Source organism: Mustela putorius, unplaced genomic scaffold, assembly GCF_011764305.1.
Source record: "Mustela putorius furo isolate JIRA1106 unplaced genomic scaffold, ASM1176430v1.1 tig00000738_pilon_pilon_pilon, whole genome shotgun sequence".
NCBI classification, from domain to species: Eukaryota; Metazoa; Chordata; class Mammalia; order Carnivora; family Mustelidae; genus Mustela; species Mustela putorius.
In genome coordinates, this window is record NW_025421463.1 from 10,825,820 (window position 1) to 10,849,623 (window position 23,804).

At 45.0% G+C, this 23,804-nt stretch overlaps 1 protein-coding gene across 2 annotated transcripts in view; it reads left to right on the forward strand.

The window, feature by feature from the left end:
- SYN3 (synapsin III) overlaps nt 1-23,804 on the forward strand; it is a 447,511-nt gene that overhangs the window by 37,734 nt on the left and 385,973 nt on the right. For both annotated transcript variants that reach the window (XM_004743091.3, XM_045083963.1), the window contains exon 3: nt 16,694-16,751. In XM_004743091.3, the coding sequence (XP_004743148.1) occupies nt 16,694-16,751 (58 nt within the window). The remainder of the gene's footprint in view (nt 1-16,693; nt 16,752-23,804) is intronic.

Sequence of the window (23,804 nt, forward strand, 5' to 3'; positions counted from 1 at the left end):
TGGGAACGATTGAGCCTGTGCTTTGGAGTGGGATATTTATAGCATGTAATACATATTCAGTACAGTCAATATGGGAGCATGTTCAGCAGGTGTAGATAGCAGTCTTTACTTTCTTGCTAAGAAATCAGTTCATCTTAAGCAAGATGGTTATGTGCACGGCCTTTGTTCTGATCCAGTGTGCATTATCTTTGGTGTTGCTGCTTGCTTGAACTTGTCATCATGACGCCTTGTTTATTTGTTCATGCGCTTATGTAAGCACCATCTTTATGTCCTGAGCATAGCGGTTGATTTCTGCAGAGATATTGCTTCCAGGCACTCTTGCCTGTACAATTCTGCTGCCTGTCCACCCAGTAATCAAAATGCCTACACGGCCTTTGCAGTCCTCTTGTTTCTTTTTAACCCAGTGCTTGACCTTGATTTGGAGCATTCTCTGCCATGTTATCTCTAGCTCAGTCAGGGTTTGCCATGATATGGCAGTGGTCAGGGGTTATTTTAAAAACCTGTTTGTCAGGGAACTTAACTCTCTCTATGGAGGTTGAACTGATAAATGACAGCACAGTACAATGGTGAGGAACACAGACTTCAGAGTTAAGCCGTCTGGATTCAGATCCCATCTCTACCCCATAGTAGCTGAAGGACCTTTGCAAGTTACTGCACCTGAATGTCAATAAGACAGTATCTACCTTGTAGAGTTAATGTATGTAATTGGGTTAAAATCTCAGTTACTGTAAAAGTGCTTAGGATGTGTCTTATAGACAGTAGGTGTATGTCACTGTTGGAGACTATTTGTGACCTTCTATGCAACATTAGTCATCCTGACGGCAGCCCCTTATAGGCATGTTTATTTAATCTCTTCATCCCCAATAATGGGCAGAGTGGATTACGATTGATCTCAGTGCCAGAGTTTTCTATTAATCACTCATGCCTATTAGTTCCTGAATGATAAAGTTGCTTCTTAACGAATCTCTGTCCTCCTGGTGTCCATGGGGTAAGTAGTATAGTGTAGGGGCACAGTGAATGAGGTTGAAATGCAATGAATGGCCTCACCCAAGTAACCTTTATTTATTATTATTTGAAGTTTGTATTTAAATTCCAGTTAGTTAACATACAGTGTTATATTAGTTTCAGGTGTACAGTATAGTGACTCAGCACTTCCATACATCATTCTGTGCTCATCACGACCAGTACACTCCTTAATCCCCATCATCTCTTTCTCCTATCCAAGTAGCATTCACATTTTACTTTAGCCTTCCATCTCTCTAATCCACAGGTATGACTAATGGGTGAATTTTAAACTGTGCATACTGAGGGGGGACACAATTTTGGCTTAGAGGAATGTTTCCCAGTCTCTTTCAATCACGCCTGTTATACTCACACTTTAATTGGGCCTCAAAAGCAACAATCCTTTTCTTGCCCCTCAGTAGCTAATAAAGGGGAGAAGGGGGAAACTGACACTCATTAACTTACCTGGAACCTCATTCTGCATCCATTGGACATTTGTGATAGAGACTTCCTGCCTGCAGACACACCAGCTTTTCCTGCAGAACTCCATCTTAGATTCTTCAACTTCCTATCATCTCTGAATCTTAATTCATTTCCAGCTTTCCCCAGATCGATGCAGGCTGCTTAGGAATCCGAGTCCTCTTCTGCCGAGTTCCTGAGGATTGCCTGTCCCCGGCCACCAGGAGTGGCCAGCAGGTGGCGAGCCAGCCCCGCTGTCCTGGGGTGGCTTTGGCAGAGCCTGGGCTGCCTGAGTCAGCCCCTGCCCAACCCCTCTTCCATTGTGCAAACTGTCTCCTGAGAGGAAGAAGTTGTTAAAGGGGAGAAGCCAGTTCACAGGCCCCTTTCCCCTCCCCCTTTGAGATGATAATGAAGGGGGAGATAGCTACTGTCTAGACTGAGAGTGAACCCACCAGGAACAATGCTGCTCCCTTTTCTCCCTTCTCAGCCCCAGATCCTCTGTCTTCCCATTCTGGGTTCTGGGCTTTCCTGCAGAATCAGGTTTCCCTATAGCTAGAGAATTTGCAAGAAACTCCCTCTCTCCCCCTCCTGGTGGAGGCCAGCTTGATACTCTGGACCAGCCTGGGCCCCCCAAGGACTATCTGATACCTGCCCAGTGACCTGGGGGGAAGGACCTTTCATCCTTGGAGGAGAAACAGAGGGATACTTTGCTGAGAAACACAGTTCATGCTGAGCTTTGTAAGATCCCACCACCTTTTGGAGTTGGACCTGGAAGAGCCCAGCTAGGACAGTGGTGTTTAGGGAACTTTGGGCCAGCTCAGTAGTAGGTCTGAACTCAAGTTGGTGCTGTCCTTTGGGATGAGGGGAAATCAGTCAATCTTGAGAACTACAAGGGAAAGGAGAAATAAAATAAATGGATGTTAAACTCAGTATTCTTCAGCCCTACTGCCTGTCCACTCATTCTCTTGCCTAGAATTTTCAGCAGCCTCAATGGTTCTGGGTCTCCAGTCTTGACTTCCTGGTTAACTTCCATGTTAACCTTGGATGGTAACCAAAGGGTAATTTTTTTTGAAACACAGACTTGATCAGTTTGCTCCCACCACACATCCCCTATTATAATCCTGTGTTGCTGCATCATTGCCCTCAAATTTAAATCAAGTCATCAGCTTGCTTGCCTCCCTCTAATTCTGTCTCTAGCCCCACTTCCTGCTGTACTCTTTATTCCACAGAATTAACAAACAGCCTGTAGTTCTCAAACACATTTGCCTTAGCACCTTCTGTTCCCTGCTACCTGGAATACCCTTCCCTATCTTGTTCACTTGTCCAATTTCCATTCATCCTTAAAAGACTGCTCAGGTGTCACCTCTTTTGTGAAGTCTTCCCTGACACACTGCAACCTGCCAACAGTGCTGACAGCCACCTCCTTTATTTAACTTAGAGCATTTTGCATTGTGCTACAGTAATTTCACACTGTGTTATCATTGGCTGTTAGGTGGCTGTCTTTTCTGCCAAAACAAGGCCCGTGTCTTGTTCTTCCTTATATTCCTGGTGCTCAACAGTTGGTGTTCAATTAGCATTGTCATTGCCCCCCTCCAGTCCAATGAGGATAACTTTTAATGGGCATAATGAGGCATGAAACTCACCTTACCTTGAAAGTCAGCAATATAATACATAGAGTTGAGGGGTTTCAGTTTTTACTCACCTATGTATAAAATCTTGGCTCTTTATTTTCCAGTGTGGGAGTAACTGTAAGACTGCTATTTGAGATTGTTAAAAGAAAGTTGGCACAAAGCTTTTTTTTATTGCCCACTGAATATACCAGAACCCCAGGTTTGATTTTGAAATCAGAACATTGAACGCGACAAAAAAAGAGATTGCTCATATTCAGGCTTGGGTCGGATGTACCTCCCTGCTCATGGTTTTGCCTTTAAGCCCTCCAGAGCCTGGAGGAAGCTGAGTTAACAGGGTGTTGAGGTGAGGGGATAGAAGCAGCTAAGCCTTTGCCCCCACCCCCTCCCTCCAGTAGCTTGTAGAACTCTGGCTCTCCTCTCCTCTTACCTCACCCATGGCCTTGTTCCCAGAATGTCTGCTATTCCATTTCAACAATGATCTATTGTTACCTTCCCTTCAATTCTCCACCCTTCCCTATGTCTCTTTTTTCTCTTATTTGTTGGGTAGGAAATGAAGAAAGTATTCTTGGTTTGAAACACCCCTCTGCTACTGTCCTTCCAGCCCAGAGTGTATCAGGCTACACTGTCCTCCTAAATAATGATCGGTGATACCCAATAAGGTACCTTGTGCATTTTTAGATTCACCAAGAGATGCTGTATGATAATTTGTGTCCCCACCACCACCCTCCCCCACCCACTCCCAGATGGTCTATTTGCATCTCAGTGCCTACAACAGGGCAGGCAGTTAATTAGGAAATGTCTGATGACTGAATGAGTGACTTTGGAGGTGATAAGTTATTTGATAATGACAGGTGGAGATGGTGACAGTGAAACTAAAGAGTGACTTTGGTGACATTCTGAAATCTCCTTTTTCCCCTCTCATCTCATACTCAATCCAACAGAAAGTCACAGTAGTCACATGAGAGCATTTATACCCCAGAAACTGGCAAATGCTACAAAACAGGGCTTTCAGTTCTCTTCACAGAGCTGGTCATTAATCTTTTGCCAAGAGAGCTCTTGTCATAGTCACTTCCTGAGTTGCCCAGGGGGTGTTATACAGGTGAGGAAGCAGAACACAGAGACCATGCACCTGCTCAAGAAAGAACAGGTGGGAGTGGCTAGGGTGGGACTTGAACAGGTCTAACTTCTTAAAAGGCATTTCTAATGGCACCACAGTTCCTGCTGACCCCTGCACAGGACTTCAGCGTTTGGCACGAGGTAGATGCTGAAAATTCTTGGTCAAAAAATGAACAAACGCACAGATGAACAAATCATGAGCTCTTTGGGGATGGGGTCATGTCTTCATCATTGTCATGTGGCAAACATTTGTGTACTTTCCACCTCCAGACATTGTGCTAAATAGTTTTCTAATTCTATCCTCCCAACAACTGTATGGAATACTTTTACTATTCTCATTTTATAACTAAGGAAAACTGAGGCTCTGAGCCCAAAATCAAAATGGATGTCAGTGGCATCTGGGATTCATCTCGGACCATTCTGGACACCCCTGTTCCTTGTCTTTTTTCCTACTCCTGCCAGAGCACAAGCCCTCCTGTGCTGTGTGTGAGGGCACTGGCCTGCAGAGCCTGCTTGGGAGGCTCACACATGTACACACCCACACACGCCCAGTGTCTGAGAGCAGTGGGAGGAGACAGAGTGGCAGGACTCCATGTAACAGCACTGCAGCCAAGCACAGGATCCCGGTGACCTCACCCTCGGAGGAAAGTGCCCCACCTCAAGCCAGGCAGCTCCACCCTGCTGGAGTCGTGTGGGCAGCTGGAACGATAAGGTGCCAGGAGGAAAAGAGGTTCCTGTAGCCATCCAGACACTTGTGATCTCAGGTTTGGGAATTGGAACCTTCGTAGAAATTGCCTTTGGGCTATTTTCCTCTTTTTAAGGCTCTAGCAGGATCTTTTCTGCTCAGGGCTGGCAGGTGGCAGGTCAGAACTGAAGTCCCAACTCTGCCAGTCACCAGCTCTGTGGTCTTGGCCAAGCCGCTTTACATTTCCGAGCCTCAGTTTCCTTTTCTGTAAAGTGGGGACCGTAATGCCACCACTGTCACCATACCACTGAGCTCACAGGAATGTTAAAGGCTCCAGTTAAAAGCCTGTTGTTCCTCTCCCTCCTGTTGTCCTGTGTGTCCAGTTTGTTTGCCTGTGCTATGGTCTGTGCTAGAGCATAAGCTCCAGGAGGGTAAGGCTTAAACAAGCCTCCCTTGTTTGAATACCATATTGTCTGAGGCTAGCACAGTACCTGGCACAAGGTAGGATAGGCTACACAGATGCTTTAATCAACAAACAAATAGATGCTCTTGCCAGAGGCTGATACTACTATTATGGGAGAGTTCAGGATCAAGGATGCCCTAGGGAGAGTCTTTCTCAGAAAACACTCAGCTGCCCTGGAATTCAAGAGTACCTGATGTCCAGGCTTTGCCCAAGGCTCCCCCTTGTTGTTCAGCTGGTAGCTCAAAGGCTTCAGGCTCCACTTGGGCTGAACTGCTTCAGGCTGCTTTGACTGAAGACATGAGGACTGCAGGGCATCTTGGCAGGCTCCTTCAAGCCTTGCAGTGGGCCTAATTGGCCCCATGGGGACCACTGTGCCACCTACAGGGGGGGTATTTGAACTGAGAGCTGGCATCACCAGCAGTGGCTTTGGGGTAGGATGACTATATTCAACAAATAAAAATACAAGACCCTCAGTTAATACTTAGATAAATAATGAATCTATTTATCTCTTGCAATATTTGGTATAGACTTATACCATAAATAGACACTTATATGTATAGAATTTTTGGTTATTTACCCAAAATTCAAATTTAACTGGATAACCTGTATTTTATCTCGATAACCTGCTTATGGGGGATGACAATGAGAAACAGTTGCCAACATCTCAGTCCTGCTAATATGGGCCCAGTGAGAGGCTACCCTTTGCACTTCCTTGCTTTCTGGTTGGAGAACCAAAGCAGGCCCCCCAACTAACCCCATTCTCAGAGAGCAGCTTTCCCCACCTATAACAATGACTGAGGATTGTCAGTCAGCAGCAGGGAGGGAGCAAAACTAGTAGACAGTCCCAAGGCAGACTGCCTAGATCTCTTGTCCCTCTCACTTACATGACCTTGGGAAGTCTGACCTCTGAACTTCACATTCTTTAGCTATGAAGCAGGGCTATAGTATATCTTTTGTGAAAGGTCATTGCAAAGATTAGAGATGATGGCACAGGTGGGGCTGATACAGGGCTTAGCTTGTCATAACAGGCACTGAAATGGTAACTGTATTAACAATTAATTGCAATTACTAATTGCTGATGAATATAATGGTGCTGGAAGCCAGGGGGAAGGAAGCCACTTGGCATACTTCTCAGTTCAGCTGGATAGGCTCAAGGGCTGTCTTCCAGGAGCCCTGGAGGAGGGGTGTCTGGATGCTGGTAAGCTGGCAGGCACTCTACTGTGAGGATGAGAAGATGGAGGCCTGGGTTGGTCCCCTCCTCCTAGACTTGCTTGTGGGGCTCACAGCAGAGACACGTACCTCTCTGTTGAAGACAGGTGGCTCTGGGAAACAGAATCCTTACATCTCTCCCCACCACTTCCTCTATCACTAAACGTCTCCTTGAACAAGGCAGGCCCTGGCTCTTGCTAGTGGGGACATGCAGGGATGGAAGGGAGAGGAAGAAAGGAAAGGTCTAATGTCACCTTCCTCCTCACTTTATTCACCAGTTCACACAGGCCATCCAGCACCACCTAGAGTGGCTCTGGACTTCTGGATTCATCCCTCCCACTCTGGGCACCTGCCCTGCAATCCTGCCCCTCCCCCTTGCCGCCCTGGCCCTGGCCCTGGGGGAGGGGGAAGGGCCTTGGGCATTCCCCAGCAGCCTGCCTAGTCGCCTGGAGACAGGCTCCGTTTTCCCAGGCCCGGCCCCTTTTATCAGGGAGACAATGTGCGCACACAGTGAGGGCCTTGTGTGGCACCCAAGCCCCAAGCCCTTTGACTTGAGGAATTTTTCAAGTGCTGACCTCTCTCCGTGAGGTCTTCCTGCTGTCCAATCCTGAGGCCTGGTGCTCCTGCTGTTTCCTACCCAGCTCTTTCAGGGGGAGAGAGAGAGGGAGGGGGAAAACAGTGAAGAGCTGTCTCTTGCCTGGTAGAGTCTTCACCCTCTGAAACTGGCTAGAAAATCTGGGGGAAATGTCTTTGAGCTGAAGGGAATGTGGGGAGAAATCTGATAGATGCTGTTTCTTCCAGATTACTCCCTTCTCTATTGATGCTATGCGATCATAGTGGAGCCACTGTTCTCTCTGGGCCTCAGTTTCTTCTTAAGTCAAATGATGATGGGACTAAGATCACATTCCCCAAAATACGGTTTCTATCAGAATGACATTCAGATTCCCAGGCACCACTCTACACCTTCTGTAATAGTTAGAGTTCTTTGTTTGAAAGAAAAAGAAATAGACCTTGGCTGACTTAGTCAAAATGGGGGTGTATTGGAATGTGGGAGGCTCACAGAATCAAAAGGAGATATGAAAACCCAGGTCTTAGAAAGACCAAGACCCAGGGCTCTTCTGGGCTCTAGGAGGCTGGGACTTATGGTCAGCCTTCTCTAGAGAAGTCAGCTCCTGTTTCCCCCAGCCATGTGCCTCTCTGCTCTCAAATCAAATTCCTGGTGAAGAACAAATCTGGCTGGTTCCACAGTGTGTTCTGGGACACTCCCAAGACTGTGTACCACAGAACTGCTTGGTTCCTTCAGTACAAATGCAGATGGAGGTGGTGTTGCTGGATGTTCAGATGGGTGCAAGACAGGCCACAGTGCAATGTACCCTTAGAACTGCTAAATCAATGGAGCTGGGAAACTGTATTTTTTTTTTAAATGATGATGAGCCAAGTTTAGAAACCATTGAGTTAGAGGACTTCTTTCATGTGGCTTCCAACTGGTAGAGCTGGGAACAGTAGGGCCACCTACACTAGAGATCTATTTCAGCTCAATATATGGAATGGCGAAGATCCATCCAGAGATCAGTTGGGCTGCTTAGTGACAGTGTGAGCTCCCCATCATTTGCAGGCGTTCAGGCATGACTGGGCGGCCATTTGGGAAGAAAGTTACAGAAGAGGCCTGACTGTAAAGGGGTTGGCCTATAAGCCCTTATAGGAGTCTTGAGCCTAAAGCTTTGTGTTCTTTCCTCTGTGACTTTATGTCTCAGTCCCTTCTCTGACCTTGTCTTACTTTTCTCCAAAGATCTCAACTGTTCACCTTGTGAGTCTCCCCTCTTCCTCCAAAGCATGGTTTTCTTGCCCTGGTTCTCTGAATGACCTTTTCAGTGGAGTCCTTCAGATGCCATGGCTTTCTTAGCAATAGCCGTTTCAGCACTGGAGTCTACAGACTTCATCCAGCCTGGTTACAGCCTTGCCCTGGGGGAGGCAGGTCACTGGGAAGATGCCAGCCTCATTACAGAACGTCTCCTCTCCTGGGGCCTGTGGAAGCCTGCCTAGGATGTGTTCCCTTGGCAGGAGGGAGGCTGTCTGTGATGGCAAGAGAGAGGATGGTGCTTTGTGTCCATTTTCCTGACCTCCCACCCTTGGTCTGCAGGAAGGGTAAGAGTACAGGTTTCTTGAAGATTTTCATTGAGCTAATTGCCATCTTCAGAATGGACTTAGTTAAATTAGGGGTTGCATGTACAGCTGCTTATAGGAGACAAGAAGGTCGGTGAGTGAAGGGGCAGGTGGTAGGAAAAGGCACAACCATAGAGAAATATTTCCCTGCTGCAAGGAAAACAACAACACATGCTTTATGGCAAATGGTTATCTGCCACTTGGTTTCAGCTTCAGCAAGACAGAAAATTGGGGACTGTGTTGGGCGTGAGAACTGGCGTCCCCTCCAAAGGCAGCTGCTGCAGTTCACTCACCCAGTTGTTACCATGCAAGAAAAAGGGGCTGGTGTTGCCAAGTCATTGATTTTTCAAGGGCAGTCAGAAATCTGAATTTTTATATGAATTTTCTATTTTAAAATTGTAAGCATACAATTTAAGTCCAAAATAAGACTGTGGACTTCATGAAGTTTACCAGTCAGTAACTTCTGATTTAAAGAAGACATGAGTCAGGATAAATATGCAAGATAAATATTCTTCTGAGTCTGTCTCCAGCTAGATTGTATGCAGCATGATGGCAGGAGGGTTGTTTTGGTTAGTGCAATACCTAGGGTCTAGCACAGTCCTGGGTCCATAGTGAACCTTGGATAGGTGGGTGGATGGATGGATGGATGGATGGAGGGAGGAAGAGGAGGGAAGGATGGATAGAAAAGAACTCTTCTCAGCCTTTTCCTTCTGTTCCCCGTTCTTTATACCTTGAGAGGCCCCACACCCCCTTTCTAAATCAAACACTTAATATTCTCATGTGCTCTTCTCATCCTCCTTATACCATTTAAATCCCTTTTCTGGAATGATAGATATTAGTCATTTGCAGCTTGGTATGAATTACCTTTTCAGTGTATTGCCTTTCCCATGGGCATTTCCCCAGATGGGCTCTTAGAGGATGCTCAGTAAATGTATGTTTGGTGAGGGGATGGCTTAGCCTTCTAAATGTTAACAAACTCTCTTTGTGTAATAAAGATTGTGGACTTTCAGATATCCTTAGGAATGAGGGTGACACAGTGTAGTGTCTTTGGCAATGAGAGGGATAAGGACTGAGATGACATTCTAACCTGATTTCTGCTGTTAATGGTGAGTGGGTGGCGGATGACTTTGTTTGCCCTAAAGACCTGTACTGGGGAGGAAGGGGAGATCCCAGAGAGTTGTTCAGGCAGGTTTCCATTATGCTAGACTTCATGAAGCAGGAGTTCCTTTTAGAGCAAGGAATATGTTGCCCCTTCCTCCTCTTAGAGAGAGGAAATGACAGGTCAGTTCCCCAGGGACATACCCAACAGACCTCAGCCCTCTCCCCATCCTGGTGAAGATCAGGAGGGAAAGAGATGAGCATTAAACACCTGCCATATGTCAGAATGTGTCAGAGATAGCGTTCCTGAGCACTTACAAATGAAATGGGCGTGGGAAGGTTGATGTGTGCCTGAAGCAGCACTAGGAAATAAATAGCAGAGCTGGACAGAACTCGAGTCTGTCTCTGATGCTGGCAATGCCCATCGACCACTTTACCTGGAGAGGAGAAGTTCCACCTTTGCAGCCCACCAGTGAGCAGCACACTTACTAGCACGTTTTTGGCAGGTTCCCAGAGTCTTCCGAATCTGCATCCTCACTTAAGCCTCATACTAACCCTGTGGGTAGTCTTCCTGTCCCTGTTCTACAGATGATGAGGCAAGGGTTTGTCCAGAATCATATAGCAGGTGCCCCAGCTGCCAGCTCAAATCTGGGTCTTCTGCTTATGCCTATTGCTCATTTTCCCCACACAATTAGAATATGCCCCAGCAGAATTCATCCCCTCCCTGAGCACCCCCAGTACCTGCCCAACTCATTTGCCCTTGTCTGTGCCTTTCACACATACACATCCAGACCCTCTCACATTCATCTTGGTAGCCCTTGACCCTGGCAAAGAAGAGGCCCCAGATATCGGATACATGGATGGATGAACTGGACCACTCCCCAGGGAGTGACCCTTGCCCCAGAGATGGGCTGAGCTGGATCTTTGGGCTAATGCCCTGTGTAGTCATGGTCTATACATGGTCATACATAGAGTCTCTCCTTCCTGTTAGGTGGTAAGCCCCCCAGAAGCCAAGAACTACTTAGAGGCTGCAGGCCCTGGCACAAAGTGGATGATCAGTAAATATGTATTCGGCTTCTTCTGAAGAAGCCTTCCGTGACAGCCTGAGTGAGATCTCCCCTGCTCCTCACATCTTATCCCCTATCCTTTTGTGCATTTTATTCTCAGTACTGACCAGTTCTTTTTCACCTGGTCAGTTTTCTGACTTTTCTGGGAGCACGAGCTTCCCCAAAACAGGCAGCATGTCAGCCTTTTCCCCTTACGGCTGGTGGGGTCCCTGGTCCCTGGGAGGCTCAGTAGATAGTTGTGAATGGTGACCAGACCTACCCATGAAAATCTTTGCTGTTGCCGTCAGAAGCCAAGGAAGGGACATTTGTCACATCCTGTGGCTTGGGGCTCTAGTTCCTTACCTCCACAGATCCCCATATGGGTGCAAGGGGCCTGGCCACCCTCAAAAGGTCCCTCCCCTGCCTGACTCACTGGAGTTCCCTAATTGCAAGGTGGGATGGAGACGCTGCACCTTCCTTGGAAGATCCCCTCTGGCATTGGGAAGGGGCCAGGCAGGTTAGCTGTATTTTTGAGTAAATAATGGAGCTAGAACGGATCTCCGAATTGGACCTTTGTGTTCAAAGGTCCTGCTTTTGTCACACCTCCCTCTAGCCAAGGTGCCATTTGACTCTCCTCATCTTACTGACTGGGGAAGCCTTGAGCATGTCTACCTTCGATGGTTTCCTGCATGGTCCATACTCCATCTCACCCTGCTAAAGTCCAGGCCACAAATAAGCAGCGGATATGTTGCATCAGAAACACAAGACTCCCTTCCCCAGGGGCCAGATTCCTGCATCCCTGCCCTCCTTCCCCCTACAGGGGCCACCTGTGGGAAGAGGGCTATGCCTGAGACAGAACCTTCCTGACCCCTCCTGCCTGGGAAAGGCATAGCCAAAGCCCAGCCACATTGACTCTACATCCCAGACACATTTATTAGGAGAGTGCCGCTTGGACACAGGTGGATCCTGTTTGCGCTAATTCTCCTCTTCCTTCTGCCCCTGCTGTCGCCATGAAAGAACTCAGTACCCGCTCCTCATAAATCTCTCTCACACACCACATCCCGCCTCCCCAAACTTGGGATTTCCCACCCCAGGCAGCGCTGGTTTTATAATATTCTCCTTCCTGGTGCCTCTGATGTGGCAGTAAAATATGAGACCACCCACAGAGAAGGAAGCTTCCTGGAATCAAGAGTTTTCCCCACCCCCTTCCCAAGGCCAAGGCCTTGAGTGATTGGCTGGGATATTCAGGGAGCTCATTATAGGGATAAACATATTAGGGCATTGGGAAGAGGTCTGCATTAGGGAGACAGCCTTCAGGCACAGTGAGGCCCTCCATTTTGCCTGAGGTCAAACAGCCAGGCAATTACAAAGGCGGCAACCCCAGCCCCCAAGGCATCTAAAATTCCAGACCATCCCTACCCTTCCCTCTGCCAGACAGGACTGTTCAGAGGCAGCTCAAGCCTGAATGAGCCCCCGGCAAGGAGGCAGCAGTCTGTGTGGCCTGTCAGGAGACAGACTTCTGACTCCCAGCCAGGCAGGGGGATGGACTGCCTGACCCTCAGCTTCAGCCGGAGTCCGTCTGCCAGGCTTTGCAGTAAACATTCCAGAGATGGGCAAAACAAGTGTTTCTCCTGGGAAGGTGAGGCCTTGTGAAGGCCAGAGCTGCTTGGGTGGTATTGGTGTAGTGTAATGTGTTCTGCGTTCTGGTTAGAATCGAGTTGAGGGCTACCCGTCATTCAGGTTGGACACTGTACCAGGACCCCACATTGTAATCAGTGGAGATTTGTAAGTGTACTACAACGGTGTACCAGTAGATGACAGTAAAGTGTCTTGAGGACAGGATACGCAGGGCTTATCCCTAGAAGAAGTGACTCATTTATCCAGTGACCAAACACTTATTAAACGTGCCTTGTTCCCTGGCACTTGGTGCCAGATACTGGACTCCGTGAGCACTGAAACACAGTTTCAGGTTTCCAGGAGCTCTCAAACTGGGTGTATGCGGTCAAGGTAGAGACAAATACCGTGTGGTTACAACAGGGAGTGATAGGTGTTTTAATAGTTGTTAGTATAGGATGCTGTGAGAACCCCAAGGAGGAACACCTAACCTGGCCTCACTGGTGGGGTGGGGGTGAGCACTTTCAAGGAAAACTTGATAGAGGACGTGAATGAAGATCTTGGAGGCGCCAGCCAGGCAGAGAAGAGCAAGAAGCCATCCTAAGCAGAGAGAACAGCCTGTGCAAAGGCTCAGAGGCATGAAGTGTACCACCAGGCTAGAGAATCGCAGGAAGTTGCCTGTTTCTGTGACGTGGGCAGAAAACCAGAGGAGAAATGGGTCAAGGTTAGCTGGATCCAAATCATGAAAGACAAGGAGGGTCTGAACTGAATCCCCAAAATCTTTAAGTTCAAGATCTAAATCACCGGTGCCCCTTAGAGATTTAATGTGTCTTTGAACAAGGACTTCTCCATCTGGAATATATAGGGACTGATCCCCACCCTACCTACTCTCAGGGTTGACATTAGGGTCAAATAGGAGGAGGGATGTGAAGATACATGCAGGCCTTATATACCAACAGCGTCTGTTTATTATTATTATCAACACCCATCACTCATTGAACTGGTGGAACAGATCAAAGTGAAGTGAATCACATTTCTGTTTTGTAACCTCCATGAAGGCAAGATTATGTTTTATTTGTGGATCCCAACCACATGATACCCACAGGCACAGAGAAAACAGTCAGTAGTTCTTTATTGTTGATTCTGTTTTAGGCCCTGGGTTATATACTTTGGAGCTAACTATGTGCAGGAACTTTTCTGAATACTTTATACATCTTATCTTGGTTAATCTTTACAAAATCCTGTGAGTTAGTTACTAGTATCAAACCAACTTCCCAAATATGGAAACTGAAACACATGGAGGTTGAGTAAGTTAACCAAGGTTACAGTGAGTGGTAGCGCTGGGATTGCATCTCTGTGGTTGCCCTGAGTCTACTACACTCTGCTGTCTTGTTGCATAGAGGATCAGGTGAATTTATCCCTATAGCCTTGGCTGTAGATGTTATCACCCTTGACAAATGAGAAAACCATGACCTAGAAGCATGTTGGCTTAGAACATGTGGTGAGTGAGTTGTAGAGCTCCAATTTTGCCCAAGCCACACTTTTTCCAGTGTACCAGTGATTGTTCTCATTAGTTACCCTTCTGAAGTCCCAGGCCCATCTAGTATCTCTTTTAAACCTAAACTAGAGGGAACCTTGCCCTAAATCTGACTCCAGCCCTTACTAGCTGTACCCCTTCTCATAGCAAAGGAGGTCCCTGCACCATGACCTTGCAAACTGTACCCTTAGACCATGCAATGGATACACAGAACCCTAGAATTCCCTGCCCAAAGGGACCCTGGCCCAGTTCATGCCCTGTGTATGCCGGTTCCCCGTCCATCCTCCTAAGTCATTGCCAAGGCAGAACTGTTGGTGGGGGCATGAGTGAAGAAATGAAGCATGGATCATGGGCTAGGCAATCCATGAGCCTGCACAAGAATCCTGGGAAGTGCAGGAAAGAGAGAAGGGTAGAAGGGGAATTAGGGAAGACTGTAGGGACCAAGACATGGCAATCCCCATGTTGCCTTATTCTGGGTAGAACTCTAAAAATTCCAAGAAGTCTACATTCTGATCCTTCCAGGCCATTATGAAGTTGTACTTGTTGAGGAAGGAAGACAAACGTGTTTTATTTTAATGTTTGCTGGATTTATTTATCAATTATAAATATTAGATATGTGATATAAATATTATAAATATTAGATATGTAAATAGGCCTCCATTTGCTCTTTTTCCCCAAGCCCCACAAATATTAGAAGTGGACTTATCCCAGTATCTGTAGTTTGCTGACACTACATTTAAAGGTTTGTGGTAAAATTCACACTGTGGAAAGGTCCCCTTTGCATGAGCCTCACTGCACACACATTTTGTCAAACACCATGCCTGGAAGAAGAAGCAGAACTTTCAAGTCACAATAACATCTCCTATCCCACTAAAGTTTTGTTTAGTTGACAGCTAAGCCTGTCGACGTTGTAAGAAAAAGTAGAGTTAATGTTAGAGCTACCAGTCAGTGATTTGGACAGTCTTGGAAAGAGACGAACTCCACTGGCATCAGAGAAGTGTACATAGAGACTTTTTGAAAGCAGACAGACTGAAGCTTGGTCAGAGAATTTGTAGAAAATACTCCTTCTTTCATAAATGGCAGGTTGAGAAAACAGGTAACAACATGGATATTCCAGGAAGAAGAATGGAAGAAGAAACTAAGAGTATTCTTGGATGTACTACTTACAAATTATTGATTAGAACTCAATCAAGTAGCCACACCTAACTGAATGGAGAGTTGGGATCTTCCTGTGTGTGTGTGTGTGTTTGTGTGTGTGTGTGTGTGTGTGTGTGTGTGTGTATACCAATCTGTAAGCTCTCTTAACTGTGGCAAAGAGGAGAATGGGTATTGGAACAAAGAGCCATCTCTAACCCAGGAAGGTTTATGTAAATGCTTAACACAGTGCTCAGTTTATAGCAAGTGACTGAGAACTGTTTCTTCATACCCAAATCCAAAAGGGCAAATGGAAGCTTTTGTTACATTTGCCTTGTATGTGGGAGGACATCTAAACCTAGAGTACCCCAACATTTGCTACTATTTTTCAGGGTTGAGCAAAAACATAGACGTGGAATTAGAAGGCCAGGATTTAAGTCCCTTAGGGAAAATATTTCGTCTCTCTGGGTTTCAGTTTTGTCTTTTTTTTTTTTTTTTAATAGGATGGAAATAATAATGCCTTCTTCATGGTGGTGGTTGGAAGCATTAAATGAGAAAGGCTGTATGGGTTAAAGCCTACTGCAGTTTCTGGCACAGAGTAAATACTCAACAAGTGGGTTTTTTCCCATCTCTATCTTCACTCATTTATTCATTCAACAAGTGTTAATTGAGCTCCTACTGTGTGTTAAGTGCTCTGGTAGGTGTTAGGAGTATTTGTTCCTTACTTCAAGGAGCTGTGTTATAGTTTAGTGAGACACAGGCATTAAACGCAGTTACTGATTATAACTAATTATATGTAATAAGTACTATGGAAGAAGAGTAAAAAAAGAATATGTGAAGAGAGGTAAGGGGGTCAAGATTAGAGTGCTTATACAGAAGAACTGGCTACTGGTTGGGTTTGGGAAATAATTAGAATGTAGAATCAGTGGGGACAGGAAGAGAGAAAGAGATGACAAGAATGAGGTCTGTGTTTCTGCCTTGAACAATGGGTAGATGAGATGTCATTACTGAGAAGACAGAAATAAGGGTATAGAGGAAAGATGAAGGAAGGATGGATGGATGGATAAAGGGATAGATGAGGGCTGCTTCCTTGGACAGATGGACAAATGGAGGAACGAGTGGATGGATAGATAATTTATTAAGTATATAGAGTATAACTATAAATACTAAAAATAGGCAATTCTGCATTATTTATATACGTAAGATTCTTTATGTCATTTGGTCCATAAAATAACCCTTAGAAATATGTCATGAGGTATTAATATCTTCCTTACAGATAATAAAATTGAGACAGGGAGGTCGAGCCGCTTGGCAGAACCAGAACCTGAGTCTCCAATCTTCCCATCCAGTATTCTTTCACCTCTTGCCCACAATGCATAAAATAATGAGAGAATCAGAAGTCAAGGTGGGAGGAGAGAGCATGAAGTTACAAATGTGTCTGACATGCACCTCTAGGGGTAAGACCTTTGGGAGAAGAAAGAAAAAAATAAAGCAGTCTGCACCCTTACTCAGTAGCTCTCTTCCTTTCTTTCACAGGACCAAGTATTTTCATGGAAAGAAGGTGAATGGAGAGATTGAGATCCGAGTAGAGCAGGTAGGTTGGAGCTGGGTCTTTGATGCTATCACCCTGATATTTTCCACAGCTGGAGCAACCTTGGTCCTCATCTTATGTGGCTGCTGTGAGCTGAGATTACCAGAAAATCCTGGCTTATGCCTGGGAGTTTTACTAAATTCCAGAATTATTTAGCATAATGTTTTTGTTTTAGCAGCAGAACCTTTCTTCAAAGGAAATCTCAAGTAGGAACCCATTTTACAAAAAAAGAGACAAGTAGAGAAAAGAGAACTGATGAAATGGGCAAGGGGAGCTCAAAAATCTATCTGTTCCATCCTGTTCTACCTTCTCCCCATTCCCCTTATGGCCCCCAAGGCATCTCCTTGGAACTGCTTGGGCTAGGCACCACAGTGGGTTTGAATCCTGGCTCTCTCATTTAATAGGTATGGGGCAGGTGAGTCAATTACTCTGTGCTTCAATTCCCATGTATTGTGGTTGGGATTAAATTATTTAAAACACCAAATGAGACTAGAATTACAAATACTGGCTCTTGCTGTTACTGCTAATATCAACAGCTAGGCACCTCAATTTATGGGGAAAGAAACATGAACTTGCTAAATGCTACATAGGAAGTCAGTGGCAAAATGAGGGCTAGAACTTGTGATCTCCAGATCTAGGGCTCCTCCCATTCATTCAGTGAATACTTGTTGGGGCCTACTAAATACCAAGCATGGAGCTCAGCCTTAGGAGAGCACATCAAATCTTGGGCTCTGGAGCCAGACTTTAGGTTGGAATCCCAGAGCCACTCCTTACTAACTGTGTGACTTTGAGCAGTACTAAGCCCTTTGCAGCTCGGTTTCTTCATCTATACAACTAGGTATTAATAGCATGAATTTCATGTGGTGATTATGAGGATCAAATGAGTTAGTCTCCAAGTACTTGAAACAGCACCTGGTACATACCAGGCACTTAGGAAATATTACTCATTTATCATCATCATCATCATCATCAAAGACAAAGAGTTAATAAGATAGACGAGGTCCCTACTATAAGATGAACTCAAAAAAGTTCAGTAAGAAAATAGAGGGTGTGACTTTCTCAGCATTCTTTGAATTTGGTGTGTTGGAGGAACAGAAAGCCTTTCTGAGCATCCAATTTGAGTTGGCGTAGTATTAAAACACCTTAAGCTTGAATTTCAGTTTGATCTGTGGCTTTCAAGTCAGTCCAATGTCTACTGGTTTTCCTTCCATGGCAAAGAGTAGGTTATTTTTGTTCACTTAATAAATATTTGTCAAATGTCTACTATGCTAGCTCATTAACATGTGGGGAAGGAGGATATAGAAGTAGAGGCTCTGTCCCAAAAAGTTTGTGGTCTAGGAAGGGAGGCAAGATAAGTCTTCATAGAACCTCAGTACAGGTGGAGTCCAGGAAAGAGAGCTCCAGACTTAGTGCTAAGGGCAGCAGAGGCCATCACTAATTGAGAGAGTGAGAATGGCTCCAAGGAGGAGGTAGTATTTGAAGGGCATCTTGACAGATGGATAGGATTTCAACAAGTGAATGTGGCAGCGTGAAGAGTAGAGATGGAAGCATTGTAGGCAAAGTTAAGAAGGCTGGAAGTATAGGGTAGGGAATGGTGGGAATCCAATTTGGTTGAGTCCAAAATAGGACACATCATCTTCCTCTAGCCCCAATCTGTTTGTCCTCCCATGTTCTCTCTCTCAATAAAGAGCACCACCCCCTTAATCTTCCATGTTAGCGAGAAACCTGCACAGGCTCCCCGGTGACTCTCCTCCCTCCACCACTATACCCATTCAACTACCAGAACCTGTTGACTCCACATCCCATGTCTCCAGTCCATCCACTTCTCTCCATCCTTATTGCCTAGATCCTTGGCTGAACCAGCATTAGCTCTCACCCAGTCTTTCTTATCAATAGCCCTCTAACTCTATCCTTTTTACCCACTTCCAATCTTCCAATTTATTTTTACTACTAGAGCTGGAATGATCTTTCTTTTTTTTTTGGTAAAGATTTTATTTGTTTATTTGACAGACAGAGATCACAAATAGGCAGAGAGGCACGCAGAGAGAGACTGGGGGAAAGCAGGCTCCCCGCAGAGCAGAGAGCCCCATGCGGGGCTCGATCCCAGGACCCTGAGACCATGACCTGAGCTGAAGGCAGAGGCTTAACCCACTGAGCTACCCAGGTGTGCCCCAAATTGTTAGCTTTTAAATCCCTTCCTCAAAGACTCCTCCTCTCACACCTTGATCTAAATCAAATCAGCTAACCTGGTTGTTCCCTATCATAACACTGAACTTTTCCTTCTTAGCCCTCACCCATATATATAGGTGTGGGATTATTTGCATGAGCATGGGGACCATGGCTATTTGGATCTCACTTTGTTAAGTAGCGCAGGGCCTGGCACATACTAGAACTAAAGAAATACTTGCAGAATGAATAACTGATAGTTTCCACAGATTCCAGACTGCTTGTCAGTTTCCAAGGGAGATAAATCACTGCTTCTTAATCCCCCTCAAAAATCTGGTTTTTCCATAAGCCATCTGGCAAATGCTCAGTTACCAGTTTAGCTAGCCCTATCTCATCCCATTTGTGAAAATTCCAGAGCCATGTTTTAATTTTACCCATTTATCTCAATGATGCCCCTTGTCCAACTTATGGATATAAAATCCATGAGTAGGAGCATCATTGGTAATTGCCCTAAGAGTAACTCATGCAGAGGCTCTGGGGACACTCAGCCAATCTATGAAGCCTGCAATCATGCTGGAAAACATTGGCTAATTTAGAGTCATCCTGATTTCCAGCCATCCCCCTCCATAGAAGCCAGAAGGCAAATTAGCCAGGAGACCAAATAGCAGGTTATTTGGGCCTTTTTCCCTGAAAGACATGCCTTCCTAAACCTATCTTAGAGCCTGAATTGTTTGCCTTTTCCCATCTGGATGAATGGGCGGGTCACATAAGCAGCCCCCCCAGGAATCTCATATGTATTCTCTCACACTTAGGAAAAGTCTTAGGATGGAAGCCACTGTTTAGTCTGAGCTGGTCTCACATTTTGGAAGTTTGTCTCCCAACTAAGGGCCAAATTAACCAGATAATTGCGCTGTCTGGGTTTTGCTGGACAGAGCAAATGAATTAGTTGTGGTTGGCCTAGAGGAAGCCTCACCCTTCTCTCCACCCTCTTCCCCCCAAGTTCAAAAACTGCTTGCCTCAGCTGTTGTAGAGCCAGGAATCCTGAAACCCTGGGGGAGACTGGGGAGGTGAGGGGGGTAGGGACTGCATCATGTTGCATTCCATTACCCAGAATGCCCTGTTGGCTCTGTGGGGCCTCACAGCAGTGTCCTTGAAGGGTCTGAGACGTTCTGGCCAGGGTGGTTGGCGTGACAAACTCTCCTCTATTTATATTTAGGGCAAAAGTTTTTTTTCTCCACAGGTACAAGTCACCCCTCTGTGGGACTAAACAATGAGTTTGATGAATGGCTTAATCTCAAATAGACTCAGTTCTGAAAGAGGAGCAGACTAGGACTTGGTGGGACAGAGCCTTGGGCGGCTTCTTTCCTCTCTCATAAAAAAGGCTGCAATTACAATGGTCAGTCTTTCCTCAGTGATAATAGAGGTACCAAGGCATAAGCAATGACAGTGTCTTGCTCTAGCAGATGGAGAGAAAGACAAGAGAAGGTAAAGAATCTGCTCTTGACACCAATGAAGGAAGCTGGACAAGTCACAGGTTCACATATGAATGCCAGTGGCTCCCTTTGAGTCCTGCCTTCCTGTGACACTGGAGTTGGGATGGAGTTAGGTAGATGTGTGGATCCCAGGAAAGGCTTTCGTGATTCAAATGCTATTCATCTTCTGCTCTTTATTTGTTTCTTCAACTCACATGTCTTAGGAAAGCAAAGGTGGGATTTTTCTCTTATAATAGTTTAAACACTCTTTCCATGTTATGGACACTGCTGGTAAACATTGGGGTACATCGGGGTAAATACCTAATAGTACAATTGAATGGGAAGAGATCAGAGAGGGAGACAAACCATGAGAGACTCTTCACCGTAGGAAACAAACTGAGGGTTGCTGGAAGGGATTTGAGGGGGGGTGGATTAACTGGGTGACAAGCATTAAGGAGGGAACATGATGTGATAAGCACTGGGTGTTAGGTGTAACTGATGAACTGATGAATTACTGAACTCTACATCTGAAACTAATGATGTCATATATGTTCACTAATTCAATTTAAATATAAAATAGTTTAAACACTCAAGACCATGATGTATACATTTTGCATACCCACTTCAGCCTTCCATTCACAGTTCTTTATATGTCAGCATTTCTTGGAATGGATCTTTGCTGTAGATAGTCTATTGACCATAAAGACCATGTGGTATTTCAAGAAATAGTTGCTAAGAAGATAGAGAAATGAAAGTTGGATGTTAATTCAGATCGATAGATCGGTAACAGGTTGAACATTACCCCCTAGGAAATGATTATTTGATAGAAATATACCTTGAGAGAAATACATGTAATGGCAGAGCCCTTGACTTTATTCTTTTCCTTAATAGAGACTTGTCAAATTATGTTTGCTGATGACTTGAAGCTGAATGAGAGATACAGTATGCTACATTAAATCTGAAACAATCAAATGGAATATAATATAAGGCCCTATGGAAAAACTGAGCTGAAGAGCAGCAAGATCAGGGAGCCTTAGCTAATTAAAATCACATGGGGAAAGAAAAGATCTAAGATTTGAACAAATTCTTAATTTTTGTGGAGGAAGGCTAGTGTGGAGATTAAGATTGTAGCTTCAGAGTAGGAGGGACTGGAGATGGATCTCAGCTCTACCACGTTTTTTAGTCTTAACCTTCTACTTATAACATTTCTATGCATTTTCCTCATGAAAAATGAGGATAATAATTTCTACCTCCTAGAGTTATTGTATGAATTATATGAGTCAGAGTAATTATATGCTTACCAAGGTTTCTGGCACATATATTAGGTGCTCAATAAACTACAGTTATGGTTGCTACTCTCCCAAAACCTGATGCCTCTTCAGGCTACATTATTAAAGAACAGCATTTAGAATCCAGGAAGGTGATGCTGCATAAACACATGTGTGTACACACACACATGCACATGCACACACATATCTTACACACACACACGTACTTATACCGGTCAGACTCTAGTGACAGATCCAGTTTTGGTGTCACACCACAAGGGGTACTCCATGAAATGCCCTGTGAGGAGAGTGATAGGAGTCAGTGGAATCTGACATCTGTGAGCCAAGGGGATCAGGATAAGGAAATGGAGATATTTAGTCCAGAGACAGAGGTCTTTCCTAAGATCGCATCTACTCACTGCAGAGTGTCTACCACCTGAATGCTTGGGTGACCGTTTTTCATTGTTGGGATGAGCACCAGCATTGCCTCCATTTTATAGAATCTGAGACTCAGGGGTAGTAAGTGGCTTTCCCAAGGTTGCCCAATTTATAATTGGCAGGAACTTGTCTTTGAACGCAGGCAATCTGATTTCAGATCCCTCCTATTATATCTAGTGCATTTTTCTTCCAGTGGTGCAGATATCAAGAGCAATAACCAGATGTGTTGGTTAAGTCCCTTCATGTGCATAATCTTATTTCAGCCTCCCCACAACCTTTGAGATGGACATTACAATGCTCGCCATTTGGCAGAAAAAGAAAATGAAGCTGAGAAAGGTTCCATACCTTCTCTGAAATGAGTGATAAAGGATTCATGTGCAGGTGTGCTGAAAAACCACCCCAGATTGCCTCATTGGAGTTAGAGTTCAGTTCAGGCTAATAGTACTATCCTGTAAGAACATGGATTTCAACTTGGTATGAACATACTGTGAAGCACTACTGAGTAATGATGAATGGCCCATGCCCCTTAGGTAGATGGGGAGTTCCAGCACAAACTGGGTGGCGAATGTGGCGAATATTTCACAGAAAATTTAGGTACCTTATCAGAGATAACCTTTATTATTTTTCTCTTTTATTTATTTTTGGGGTAAAGGTAATATACACAAATAGCCAAAAATTGAAAAGGTAAAAAATGATATCTGATGAAAAGTCTACCTCCAACCTTTCCCCAACTTACCAATTTTCTTTAGCCATCCATTAACCAATTCATTTAACAATTATCACTAATTCCTTGGGCAACTTTACAGAGAGATTTTAAATGCAATGATCAAATATACATGTATGTATGTTTTCCTTTGTTTTTCATAAATGGTAGTTGCTTCAAAAAACAAACCAGTAGGTATTTCAGAAGATTTAATAGGAGGATTGATTACAATGGTTCAAAAGGGAAAATGTAACTACCCAGACCACAGCAGCCCTATGTTCCCTGTTGCTGTTGTCACTACTACCATGGCCAATGGAGAACCACAAGTCCGCACTCCCACTGATCTGTGGGAATTGCCACCAACTCACTGTAGCCGCTGAGGCTGTCAGTAGCTGCCTCCGGAAGCAGAACAATTGCTACCTCCTTCCTGACTTCAGCTCTTGCATAAGTGGCTCCCATTTGTAGAAATTAAGTGGGTATGCATGTGGCAAAAGAATCTGGGAAACATTAGATTTAGGCTTTCAGCCCCCACAGTACAAGAGAGAAGAATGGATGTGGGTCTGAGGGGCCATAGACATTGTGTAGCACAGTCCGACCCTTTAGCTTCATACCCTTCTACTTATCTGTACTGTTCTGCACCCTGACTTCTCACTTAACGTACTGGTTGTTTATTCCATGAGAATACATGCAGAGCTGCCTCATTCTTGTTAGTGGTTGCTTGGAATGCCGTCATATGGATATCTAGTAATTTATATTCCATAATTTTATTATTACAATTAATGCCAAAGCTATGTCATTGCAAATGTTTGTTAGCATATCCATAGGATTCCTTCCTAGAAAAAGAACCACTGGTTCCAAGAGCTTCACATGCCTTGAGTATTATAATACACCTGGAGGAATAAAGGACTTCCCCTAGCTGCTGGCATTGCTACCAGAAGCCAACCCTCAGCTGTCAGCCCTCTTCTGAAAGTGCCTCTGGTGAGGACAGCTGCCTTGCATGAACCAGCAT